Here is a 12,438-nt window from a genome sequence, read left to right on the forward strand (position 1 = left end):
CACTGTGAAGGCCAGTAACTTTGATATTAGGTCCCTTACGACAACAGAAATGGACGTCAAATTCGAAGTCCGACCATTGTGTGTATTGGTGCATCGTCATCACACCTCTGGAAGTTCAGAATTCAATTGGCAAGCCATTAAGAACAAGCCAGACATCAGTGTTTTGCAAATAACTTGAAACAATGAACTTTTAGAAAATGGCGTCAAAACTTGCTGAAGCGGCCATACCCACTCCTGGAAACTTACTATAAACCATCAATTTAGATCCACATTGCAGTAGTAGGACCATAATAGGAAGAATTGCTGCCAGGAAGCGTGTATCAGGCGCAACTTTTATTCAAAGCATTATAAGCGAAACAATAAGTGGAACAATGGTAAATCAGAAATGGTTGCCAGGTGGTGCCCGAAGATGATACAAAACGGTACTACGTATACTGCATTGAAAGAACATTAGGTGGAGCTAGTGAGAAACAAGCAGGGGTTGTGGCCGTGGCTCCTGCAATGTGCATTCTGAGAAATTATCTGTGTCACGAACAATTTCTCGAGCAGGGAGAATCATCGCAGCAATGGGCCTGTCGTCGAAACCTCCACTCTCGTCGATAATGAGACGGTTGCTCTCGAAGTGCAATTTTCCGTGGTGGCCGCTTACCAGCAATACCTTCTGTGCTGCCAATTCCTACATCACCATAGATATTACATTTTCATGAGTACAAATTGTTTTGCTGAGGAGAGGGATCAACTCTAAAAAATAAATTTAAAAACTAAAAACTAAACAAGAAGAAGAAAATGAAAATCGTGTCAAGTTCAATACAGGAGATGCTTAGAAGACAAGGACTTCGCATATTCATTCCACAATCTTGTGGTACGAAGAGAAAGAGCTTCGAGATTTTACACGATAAAGATACGATCCATGAGAAGAATGAGACGACTAGCTTACAGGAGGGGTATTCCACACATTCTTCCGACCAGCGAGGGGCTCAATACGTGGAAGCATTCCATTTTTAGTTCTTAACATCTGCATCTGGTTGTCAAGTGAGTTTGACTCTAGACCTCCATGGACGGCAATAAGTTTTGTGTAGCTTGTTTCTGGATCCTCTGTCTCTTCTCCTTCCTGTTTCAAAAACAAAAATAGTAAGAATATCTAACTTATCCCACAGTAAATTATGAATGTGCGAGTAAAAGTGGAATCCCTTCGACGAACAGGGGCCTTCGTAAACACACATCACGCACACAGTCAGGAAGGCAAGCCGTACCTGCTCATGGACCCACGCTAAGTTACGCAAAAATTCTTTGTGGTTGTCGGGAACAGCTGCAATTAAACCTGCAACCATTGATAAAGAGAAATAAAGCCTCAAATTGCCCTGATCTCCTAGAATCTAATCCTTTCAAGTGAACTGATAGATCAGTATGTCATAGGGCCAAAATGAATCTTAAAACATGGCTTCCCGATTCAGCATACGCATACTAAACAGCAACAAAGGCTTTGCAAAAGTGGGATATTCGACTAGTTGAGCTATTGCAGTATAAATCCCTTTTTAGAAAAGGAAAAGTCTAACACCAGAAAAAACTATGGCAAAGAAGCTCTGTGCACACAAACTTGTAAAAGGCCAGCATTGCAATTTCAATTCCAAATCTATGAAGTAGGCAAAGTCAAAGACCCACCTGCCCTGTCACCGTGAGAAACGCCATATGACTCAAAAGTAGGACGAGCGTCGTATATAGAGCCCTTGTATGGTTCATTTCTCGTCGTGTTCCATGTAGACTTCATTTTCCCAGCCCAACGTCGCCCCTGAACTCTCACACACAGGCACACAAGATACCCACGCTCAAACAAATTTGAAGCAGCCCTTAACCCTAAACCCAACGATCAGACGAGAGGTACAATTTGGTGTGTGTGTGTCTATATATATATATATATATATATATATATATGTGTGTGTGTAAGTTTGCTCTATGTCTACGCATAATTACAACGCCAACCAAACATGCTTTCTAAAAAGTTTCTAGTACCAACCAGCTCCACAACCCACATTACTGGCTCCAGCAATCCAACAATTTATGTCAACAAAATCAGAAACGAAAGAAACAGTGATGCTAGGAATATCACCTGCAGATGGATTTCCTTTTGTCCAGGCCCACTCCACCACCCTTCACGCTCCTCATGGTGCTCATACTCCCCCCACGTACTAGTATACTCCACACCAGGGGAAGACGTCGGCAGCACACCCAAAAACGCTGCAAACGCAAAATCATGGTTCCCACATAAAAATACATGCCTCTGTTTCGGGTACCGCTCTGGCAAACCAACAAGAAACTCAAGGACCCCCTTGGTGTCAGGTCCTCTGTCGTTGTAGTCCCCTAGGAATATTACCGTTGAACTGGCAAAAACCTCCGATCCCAACTTTAGCTCCAAATTGCGCCACAACGCTTTGAGCCGATCGAGATGGCCATGAATGTCTCCGACACAGATCGTCATCCTCTTGACCTCCACCATCTCCACCACCTCCCGCACGCGTCCCTGCCCACAATCTCAATCTCGCTCTCTATCTATCTATTTATCTGTCTATAAAACGAAATCAAGCAACTCCAGGCCCCAACAATCTACAGCAATAAAACTCTCGAGACCCAATTCAAACCCCCGAAGCTGGCAACATAGACAAAGATGCCGCTACCAGGTGTGGCAGATTCTAAGTGTTACAACGTGAGGCGTTCGAGGCATATGTTTTATCCCGTGCGATTGAATTTGTGGGCAACATTTGTTGAAGGTTTGAGCCCCCGCAAGGTGGGGCTCCACCCCACAAACTTGCTCGCAGCCCATTCGTGGCCTCTTCGATGCTTTGGGGACCCATTCCGCGGGCAGCTACTGGGGAAAACAAAAGCAACAAAAAGAACACATAAAAACAAGTCAAATTCAGAAATCCTACTGCAATAGGAATTGTCTTGCTTTTACTAGCTGATAATAAAATACTGAAACTATGCAGTTGAACAACTTCTACGGAGATGACCGCATTGTAGCGTGAATCGTTTTAGAGTATCCTTCTTTTACATCCATTTAATGCATATGGTTCCTTCTTATCAATTATCCAGCAATAATTAGTTTTTGAAAAACTTCCTGCAAGAGTAATTTTATCACTAGACTTCACAGATTTATGATTTCCGTTATAAACATAATTATACAATGTTCAAACCAGAACGTGAGGGGAAAAACAGGGTTACCTTCTAAAAGATGAATTATCTCAAAAAAAAATCACAGTAAAAACTTGGAATAAATAAAACTCCACCCAATTTCTAAATGAAAATGGAATTAGAAGATCTTTGTGTAAAAAATGTGAAAGATTGGAAATATCATCAAATCAATTGTGAAATCTTTTTAGACTTCTCATGAAAGGATGTCCAAAAACACTCATTTTGCTATTGGGCTCCCTTCAAGGAAGCTGACCCATTCTTGACCACCCCCTATTTCCGACCTATAAGGTGGGATATTTCCAAGAGTCTCGCATCCTATTTATGACCAATTCTAACACCTTTTTGGTTAGAAATAGATCCAGTGCTTTTTAAATTTACAGCATTTCTAATCACGGAAAAGTGTATATCAGACATTAATTTATTAAAAGTGTATGTCAGACATTTTTTATTTAAAATGTTTTCATATATATATATATATATATATAGAATAAAGAATTGTGATATACAAATATTTTTTATTATAAATATTTAAAATATATATTAAAAATGTAATTATTAAAAATTTAATGTCAGAGCGACACTATTGTCAGAAGAGAATTACTTATGATCAACAAAAGTTTAGAGTGCAAGTGTGTTGTTCTTTGTGATATATATTTAGTACTTTATTCAATTGTCATTCAGGGTGATGACAAAATTTCTTGACAGAAAAACATATAATTTTAAGAACAAACAACAATGTTATGTGAAAGTTCTATTGAAGAATTTTAAAAATCAATCAGTCAAATTCAATTCAATTAAAAACTATCATCTAACTACAAAACAATAACAAATAAATCTTATTTTTCTCATTGAAATCATAAACCAAAATATCCAAACTTGAAGTATAAACTTATTCTAGAAACTTTTGGAAGCCATCCATTAGATAGAAATGAAATCTATATCTTGATCAATTTGACTAGGTCAAGTTAATCAAATTATTGTTTTTTTATTTGGTTAAATCTACATTAACAGAAGTCCACTTAAGTTGGCTGTTAGTTATTTAAAGCTAAAAGACCTTAAAGATGTTTCATATTTACAACTTGTTGCACCAAACTCCAATGTAGTTATAATATGAGTAGCCAAATTATTTTTAATATTGTTTCTATCACCATTAAAAAGCTGAACATGTGTTAAAGAAAACAATTACTACTAATACTAAATTGATACAATAGTTCAGACTGTTCATGCATATTAATAAACATGATAATATCTTATTTCAATGCTTTGTTTTTATTTAACATGTGATTCAATTTGTAATTATAAAACATCTAATTGTTGTATTAATTGTAGGTGGTCTTTCAAAGAACAAACACTTGCCACTTGTTTTTCAAAAGAAAATTTTATGAAGTGTAAAAAGTCACTTACAGAACTGGTTTTTCTCCTCAAACAAACCTTTTTAGAGGTTATTATTCGACCGCTAGGCACAGCTCAATACAGCTGCTCGCAAAGATTTTTCTCAAAAAACAAACTAACAAACACTAACTTTCATAATCACAATCAACCTACGATAACAAGTTGCCATACATCAAAATTGAAGTGGCACAAATAGTTCAGATATAATAAGTTGCATTCATACGATAGGAACTCGACTCACACAATTCATGAACTGTACACACATTAGTACACGTCCTGCACAAATGAAAGGACATAGCATATGTATTTTCAAAGAGTTGAACTATCATGAACTAAAAACTATCAACCCTCGCAGCCTTAAACATGTAGTCAAGCTCTCCATGTCATTAACAAAAAAAGCTTAATGCTGTCTGTAAGTGCAAAAGCTACAGACAGCATCAACGTCTTCACGAATAAGGAACGCTTGACAGTCTTGGAGATTCACGTCAATTGAGAATGCTCTCCCCAAGATTCGTTTGGACACAATGTCTTCTTGTCCCTCCACTTCAGTACTTCAGCAGCAGCATACGATGCATCTCCAAACCCCTTTCAACGGAAGACGTCTCAAATTCCTCCCACATGACTGTTGATGAAGCAAACGACCTTAACTATCAAAAAGGCCCCCGATTTTGTTGAAGAACGCATCAGTTGCCAGCGAAAACTGCGTCAGACGGCAGGCAGCACGTCCCCAGACAGGGTGAAACAAACAAGAACACCCTCTATTGACTTGAGATCTCTTTGGATAGCCCTTGCACAAAATTTGTCTAGTAATCCATTAACATAGGTATTGCAGCTTAAATAATTTGCCAAAACAGGGACAACCGAAATCACTGACTCTACTTACAACTGGACACAAAACAAGGTAGCAGGAAAGAGAAAAAAAAAAAAAAAAAAAAAAAAAAAAAAAAAAAAAAAAAAAAAATCACCCAAGATCAGACACAGGCTAATGAACAAAATGTCTGATGCAATGTAGCATAGAAAAAAGGATGCAAGCACCTATCCATGCGTCACAGGTAGTTATTCGCACATGTAGGAAGTTGAGAGAGAAATTGTGCCCTGCATGAATGAGAAAGGGTCCCAACGTCTTATGACAAGACTTAGTTGCTGACGGTAATTGGATTCACCAAGGCCCTGCAAAGAAAACAGATATTCAAATTACTGCTTTCACCCAAATGCCACCTCAAAATCATGATCGTAGAGCATGAGAATATGGCTTTCATCTATACACATCAGGACATTCGTTGTTTGACCACCTTTCGGACGCTGCAGAAGGGTCAACTAGTCTAATCCCCTGCAATCCACTCTGGAATTCATTCATGATGCTCACAGTCAAGCTGTGCTGTTCAGCATGAGCTATGCAAACAGACGCTACCTCCATTAACAACCTCGACTCCATTTCAACTCACTGGCTGCTTTTGGACGGTGATGGAGAGCTACTGCGACCGCTGGGGCTGCTGTTCGCAAAAGCTCTGTAATCAACAAAACAACAAAAAGAAATTAAAAATCAACCATTAACAATTACGGTAATCATGATGAGAAGGAAAACGACGACGACAATAAACCTAGCATCTGTAAAGTCAACATCAAGCAGGTTAGAACAGATTTCTTCTTTACGTTCGAATCAAAAGATGTATTTATGAAAATTATTAGTTCCTGATCATCCACAAAAGTTACGCAGATACGGTTTCAACAAAGCGCAGCTTACTTTTTAGGGCTCCGACTCTTAAGGAACTTCTTAGCACCAGGAGGAGAAACGCGCTGGAAAATAACATTGCGACCAGGGAAAAATCAGAAAAAGGCTATTTCAGAGAATTGGCACTATGCCAAATGCAAAGTGCACGACAAGTGACTGACGAATACCCGGAGCAAACCTTTTCAAATCATCCAAAATGAACCCGCGTCATATCATTTAGCTCGAAAAAAATAATCTAAAACCCTACGAGTAACTACTAAAAGAGATTATTAACCTTCACAGGGCTTGGAGACGTAGAGTAAGAGGTCGATCTCTTGCGCTTGTTAATGGGAGAGCGTGCCCTGCAATATGCCAATCATTACAAATCAGTACAAGCGAGAAAGTTTACCGAAGAGATGCACTTGTCACTGTAGCTCTACCATTAGAACACCAACTGAAGGAATTCGAATGAAAATTGATATACCTTCTTGGAGCTGAACGAGATCTAGAGCGTGAGCGAAGTGGTCGACGAGGCGGCGGAGATCTGCTCGCACGGCGTCTAGGTGGAGATCTGCGAGGTGGTGGTGACCTTGCACGCCTCCCAGGTGGAGGAGATCTGTACATGTCAAGTAAACCAAAAGAGTGCTCTGAATGTGAGGAACTAGCTTATGCAGAACCTAATTTCAGTCTCGAAATTCACGCAGGCCATTAAAGGACCTTCTGCAAACTAACGAGCATCAGACCAAGAGTGATTCATGAGAGAAAAGAAATGGGCAACCACCATACGACAAATACAGTCACTCGCCATGTCAATGAACATACTTTCTCTTCAATGAACTAGAAGCTATGAAGAGAAAAGGTGTAATTGGAACAATGAACTTCAATTACCTTCTTCTATACGGTGGTGGAGAGCGTGGACGTCGAACAGGGCTGCCTCGTATTCTCCTTGGTGGAGATCTGATAAGAATGAAGAAAACGCATAAACTCTTCTGGGAAAAAAAACTATAAAATAATAAAATAATAAAATAATAAAACTCCATGAAAATGCAAAGGTCTATCGGACAGAGCCACCATACCTGATGGGTGAACGGCGTCGACGGAAGGGAGAAGGAGAGCGACGGCGACGTGGGGATACTGCAGGAGCTCGTCTACGAGGTGGTGAATCAGGCATTCGCCTGCGGGGAGACCCGGAACGTCTTCGAGGGGGAGGTGATGGCGACCGCCCTCTCCGAATTGGTGGAGCTGAAATAGCATATTTAATCCACTATTAGTGTAAGCCCAGAAGAGTTTGGCACCCAAAATACACATTAGGTAGAAAAGGACGGAGAGGAACACTTACAGTCACGGCGACGAAGACCATCCTTCACACCATCACGTGGAGGCACTTCCCGTCCAACGATTTCCCTCTTAGGAGCAGGAGAAACCTGTCTCTTTACAGGAGGAGGTGTTGGTTTTCTCCTCGGCACCAAGATGAACTGGGCACTAACGACGTTCCCATCAATTTGACCCTGCATTATTACTTCCCACATTGTGTAAATAATGACTTGCAAAAAAGCGCCAGCGACACTTCAATGCATAACAAAGAAAGTGATTCAGCATACAAAAATCAATGTACTACCATGCATTCCCATTAAATTCTTAGGAAGGTGGTCTCAACTGCCCTAAAATATACATTTTTTTTTTGTTTTCAAAGTTGTTAGATCTATACTAGGGAAGATAAAGCCGCTTCTAATAACACAACCAATAAGTCTCCGCTTTGTGAGGTAAGTTCACATACCCCATCCATGTGGGCCAATGCCTTTTCAGCATCACCTCTTCTTTTGAACTCAACATATCCATATCCCTTCGGTAAATTCACCTGTTCATCACGGCACCAGTAAATCATGCATACTTGCAAAGTATTTCAGAATGAACCCATAACAAGTGAACTAAAGGCTGCTCGAACAATCTCCCTAATCACAGAAGAACAATCATTATAAAAAAAGCCAACCATGTCATCGGTTCAGAGGGACTCAAAGAACAAAGAACATGACAGGGAGAGGAGGAAAAGACGTAAGTGAACTACATGGAGGACACCTGCTCTTATGAACAAAGAAACAATTCTGAAAAGAATGAGATGAAGCATCATAAGCTACTTACGGTGCGATCCATAGCGAGTTCAACGTGCACGATTTCACCATAAAGCCCTGCAACATACCAATCCAAAACACTTCATGCTCTTAAATGGTTGAAGAATCACAAAGCTAAATGGTTTGATAGCTCAGTTTTGTAGAACCTGCAAATAGAATACAATTCATTGAGCAGAAAGCATTTACTAGCATGGGAAAAAATGGATAAAAGTGAACGCAGCATACGTACCAAATATCTCTTTTAAATGTGCCTCATTGACATTGCGAGTAAGGCAACCAACATGCAATACGGTAGACTCAGGAGTCGGAGTGCGCAATTTCCTGTGATACAGAACATTCAAGAGGATTACTATACAACAAATACATGAGCTTACGATACCACGTGCATTCCAAAATAGCGAATGAGTTCATGCGTAGAAACCGAAACAGAAACCGAACAAAGCACTTTTGGCAGGGACTAAGACCCACTGCAGGACTCACTTGGCCAGCTAGAATGATAACTGCAACTTGACAGAGTACTTACTTCGGTGCAGATGATTTCGTAGGCGGGGGGGGGGATGCTCTGGTTTTCTTTGCGACATCACTGCACAGGAAAAATAATAAAAATTGTAACAGTATTGACATTAACAATGAAAGTTGTAAAAATTAGAAAGAGAGGGGAAAAAAAGTATGGAAGAGGAGTCATATTTGCTGGAAATACTAACGCCGTAACTTAGCATACAGAGTAAATGGATACGACTTGATGCGTGGATACCTTCACAAAGAAAAGGGGCAAACCGCGATCAAAATAAATGGGCTTTGGACTTTTTATTTTCTAGTTTTAATATTCCAATGAGATGAAAACACAGAGGAGTGAGTTGCTGAATTATCTTTAGAACATATGATAATGTATCTTGAAGTAAAAAAGCACATAAAAAACAAAAGCAATTATAATTTCCAAATCAATGATAAAAACCTCTAATAATTTACTGATTCACATTCTTGCTTTGAACTTTCTAAAGTAAGATATGAAACCTAGAAAAGCTTTCTCCACTGTACCATGACAACCATTTTGGTATAGAGCAGAATTGTTCAACTCCTCGCTTCGCCTACCAGTAAGATTTTCAACTAATATAGCAAAAAATTAATACGCTAGCGCCATATGCCTTTATTTTAGTTAGAATCCAATTTAGATTACCTTGATTTTGCAGGAGGACTACGACTTCTGGAGGTCTCGCTTCCAGAGGATGAAGACGATCGTGACCTTGATCGTGAACCTGACGCTGACGACGAGCCTGAATAGGAGGATGATCCAGAGGTAACTGACGGTGATGCCGCTTTAGATTTCCCTCCAAGCTTCGCCATTTCTCCAAACCTACTCCACCTAGCTCACCTCCTCTATTGTTGCTGGGAGGGCTTGCCTCAAAACTTAATGCATGCGATAGCAGTGCACACCTCTGGCAAGTTCAACTGCAACATGTAATCAATTTGGAACTCCAGCACAAGCATAGCCTCCAAAGAAGCCTGACAGAGTTATAGGAGCACTCCCTATATGCTCTCTTCATTCCACATTTATCAAAATTAAAATGAAACATAAAACAACGGCAACACATTTGCAAAACCCCCTGTACCGGAAGTGATTTACTTATCACCGAACATGCGTGAAGACGAGGCAAAAGACGAAGCAAAAGGCGACATCAAAATGAAGATATCAGACAACCCTAAACCCTGTGTTGAAGAACGAACCAACCAAGAACCACTGAAAACACACGACAACTTCTCTCTGCGCACAAATTATTTATTTATTCAATGAATGATATCTCAAGACAATTAATATTACAAAAAAAAAATCCTAGCACAGCCAACAGCGACACGCTTCAACTAACGCCCAAATTTTAAATAAACAAAAACTACCGGTTATTAACTCATCTTAACGAGCCTTCTCCAGCCACTTAAAAAATTGTCCACGGCCAACACCTCCTAGAAAAAAACTAAACCACACTACAAACGAATAAAAAAAAAAAAAAAAAAAAAAAAAAAAAAAACCGATACGACTCTCTCGTTTTATTTTCCTGGCCCACGAAACCACTCCGCACTGAACAAAGCCAGCCCTCTAACTTCATACAGAGAGCAAGGCTTCGGTCCAGGAGGCACTCGTAGAAAGTGGCATCGCAAGGGTGTTGTGAATTAGGGCATACGAAACGCACCCGAAGGGAGAAAGTCTGAGCGGAACAGGAAGAATATCGATTGGCGAAAGCTCGCAACCTGCTGCCAAAAACCCGCACACACAAACAAACACAGCCTTCGGTACTCGAGCTCAGCAAACCTAGGCGTTAGGGTTTGGCCCTCTCTGCCTCTACGACCCTCGTAAGTATCCGGCCTTAATATACGTATGAGGAGTATTTGTATAGTTGAATAGTATTGTGTGTATGTTGTGGAGCGTATATACGATCGGCGCTTCAGTTATTCAGTGTCGTGTACTTCAATTTTTATGGAGTATAGGGAGGGACTTGATATTGGTAATAGATGTGTGGGTTACTTAGTGCTCTTACAAGCATTGGGGCCCTTCTATTGGTTTGGGAGTAATGGGTTAGAATGAGTTGTTGATGTATAAAAATACTTTTTATACATTAAACATTATAAGTTTAACTTAAATTTAACTTAAACATTATAATAAATTTTGGTTTATAGGTTTAGAGTTGGTCCATGAGTGTGCCTACATGAAATATTGAATTTGATGTGGTTGTCAATTTAATTACAATTTTTTGTTAATATGTAAAATATTAAGCAATTGACATAAGGAAACCACTATGTGGACACCACCCCCCATTTTAGTGCATGGATATCCCTTATGTCATGCACCTTCACATATATATAGTAAACTCTTATTTATATTAAATAAAATTATGGTACATTTACAATAGAATATTCTTTGAACAAATTAATAATAATTTTTAAATAGATGGAAGAATTATATGAAATGTAACATGAAAGTTTATTGAGCTTAAATAATAACAATAAATACCATAAATCATTAAGTACAAAGCTTTTAATGTAAATTTATCCTAAGAGTGTGTGGCGATGGAGGTGTCCATCTAACAGTTCTCTTGATAAAAGAGATAATTGTAGTTGAATAATTATATTATGTGTTGAATTATTTCAAAGTTTGAATGGTCGTATGTTGCAATACTTGATTTATAAAAACATCACATAATTCTTCAACATACTTGTATTGAATCACATAAACATTCAAAATATTAGATTCTAATGCATACAAAATTTTGAAGATTGTTATTTAAATTAATATTATATATTTTTATAATTAAAATATAAAAATAGAAAATATTTAAAAATTATCTATGGCATCAAGTTTTACAAATCAGAATATGATTATTTTTATATGTATGATGAATATTAATTTTGGTTTTTGACTAATTTAAAAATATGCCATAAGTTCAAAAAGTGAACACATATATATTATTATTTTTTAATATCTATCAAATAAATCAATAAAAAAATATTTCTAATGAAGTATAACAAATCAATTTTACATGAATTCATGTAATTTGTAGCCATAATTTGATAACAGTTTTTTCAACTACTGGATATAATTTCGACATAAATTCAAATGTTATGCTTATTTGCATTTAAAGTTTTATACATGAAATAGTATATTTTGCTCTACATGGTATTTTATTTTTTGGGAGCTAAGAATAACTTTTTACTTATAGAATTATAAAAATTCACTTAAGTGATTAAATTTTTTAACATAAACTTTCTTATTTTGGCTAATTGTTTGCCTTCTTATTTGTAAAAAATAAATAAATAAAAATGACTTTGTATTGACAAGTAACAAGTCCAAAGGTTGAAATTGTTTTATTCCCAAATGTATTTTGAAGAATAGTATTGTGATTGGTATATGAATTATAGCAATAGAACTAAATTGTGCCTTCAACATAGTCTGTCTAACCACTTTTCTTTTGTACCTACAAAATCTTTATAAGTTTAATTCAAAACCCCATTTACTAGATTATTTGTCAA

At 38.0% G+C, this 12,438-nt stretch overlaps 2 protein-coding genes across 13 annotated transcripts; both read right to left on the reverse strand.

Moving 5' to 3' along the window:
* Window positions 1–291: 291 nt before the first annotated feature.
* On the reverse strand, window positions 292–2,725 carry LOC112290065 (tyrosine-protein phosphatase RLPH2). Its single transcript, XM_024536019.3, has 5 exons — window positions 2,108–2,725; window positions 1,663–1,789; window positions 1,254–1,321; window positions 938–1,111; window positions 292–676 (listed from the first exon to the last, which is right to left on the reverse strand). The coding sequence occupies exons 1-5, from the start codon at window positions 2,492–2,494 to the stop codon at window positions 461–463; spliced, it is 972 nt and encodes a 323-aa protein (XP_024391787.1). The 5' UTR covers window positions 2,495–2,725; the 3' UTR covers window positions 292–460.
* Window positions 2,726–4,774: 2,049 nt separating this feature from the next.
* On the reverse strand, window positions 4,775–10,743 carry LOC112289936 (uncharacterized). 12 transcript variants are annotated; one of them, XR_016505865.1, is made up of 15 exons: window positions 10,605–10,743; window positions 9,596–9,867; window positions 8,942–9,001; window positions 8,648–8,739; window positions 8,429–8,475; window positions 8,067–8,147; window positions 7,629–7,797; window positions 7,366–7,531; window positions 7,178–7,246; window positions 6,774–6,905; window positions 6,585–6,651; window positions 6,323–6,375; window positions 6,024–6,086; window positions 5,645–5,748; window positions 4,775–5,278 (listed from the first exon to the last, which is right to left on the reverse strand). XR_016505865.1 is itself a non-coding variant. In XM_090254989.1 (14 exons), the coding sequence occupies exons 2-14, from the start codon at window positions 9,760–9,762 to the stop codon at window positions 5,715–5,717; spliced, it is 1,200 nt and encodes a 399-aa protein (XP_090111115.1). In that variant the 5' UTR covers window positions 9,763–9,867; window positions 10,605–10,743; the 3' UTR covers window positions 5,565–5,714. The 12 variants fall into 12 exon arrangements, 1 of the variants encoding a protein (XP_090111115.1); XR_016505867.1 differs by having other exon boundaries at window positions 4,775–5,220; window positions 5,614–5,748; XR_016505864.1 differs by having other exon boundaries at window positions 5,614–5,748.
* Window positions 10,744–12,438: the final 1,695 nt, after the last annotated feature.

Source organism: Physcomitrium patens, chromosome 12, assembly GCF_059467195.1.
Source record: "Physcomitrium patens ecotype Gransden chromosome 12, ASM5946719v1, whole genome shotgun sequence".
In the NCBI taxonomy this organism is placed as follows: Eukaryota; Viridiplantae; Streptophyta; class Bryopsida; order Funariales; family Funariaceae; genus Physcomitrium; species Physcomitrium patens.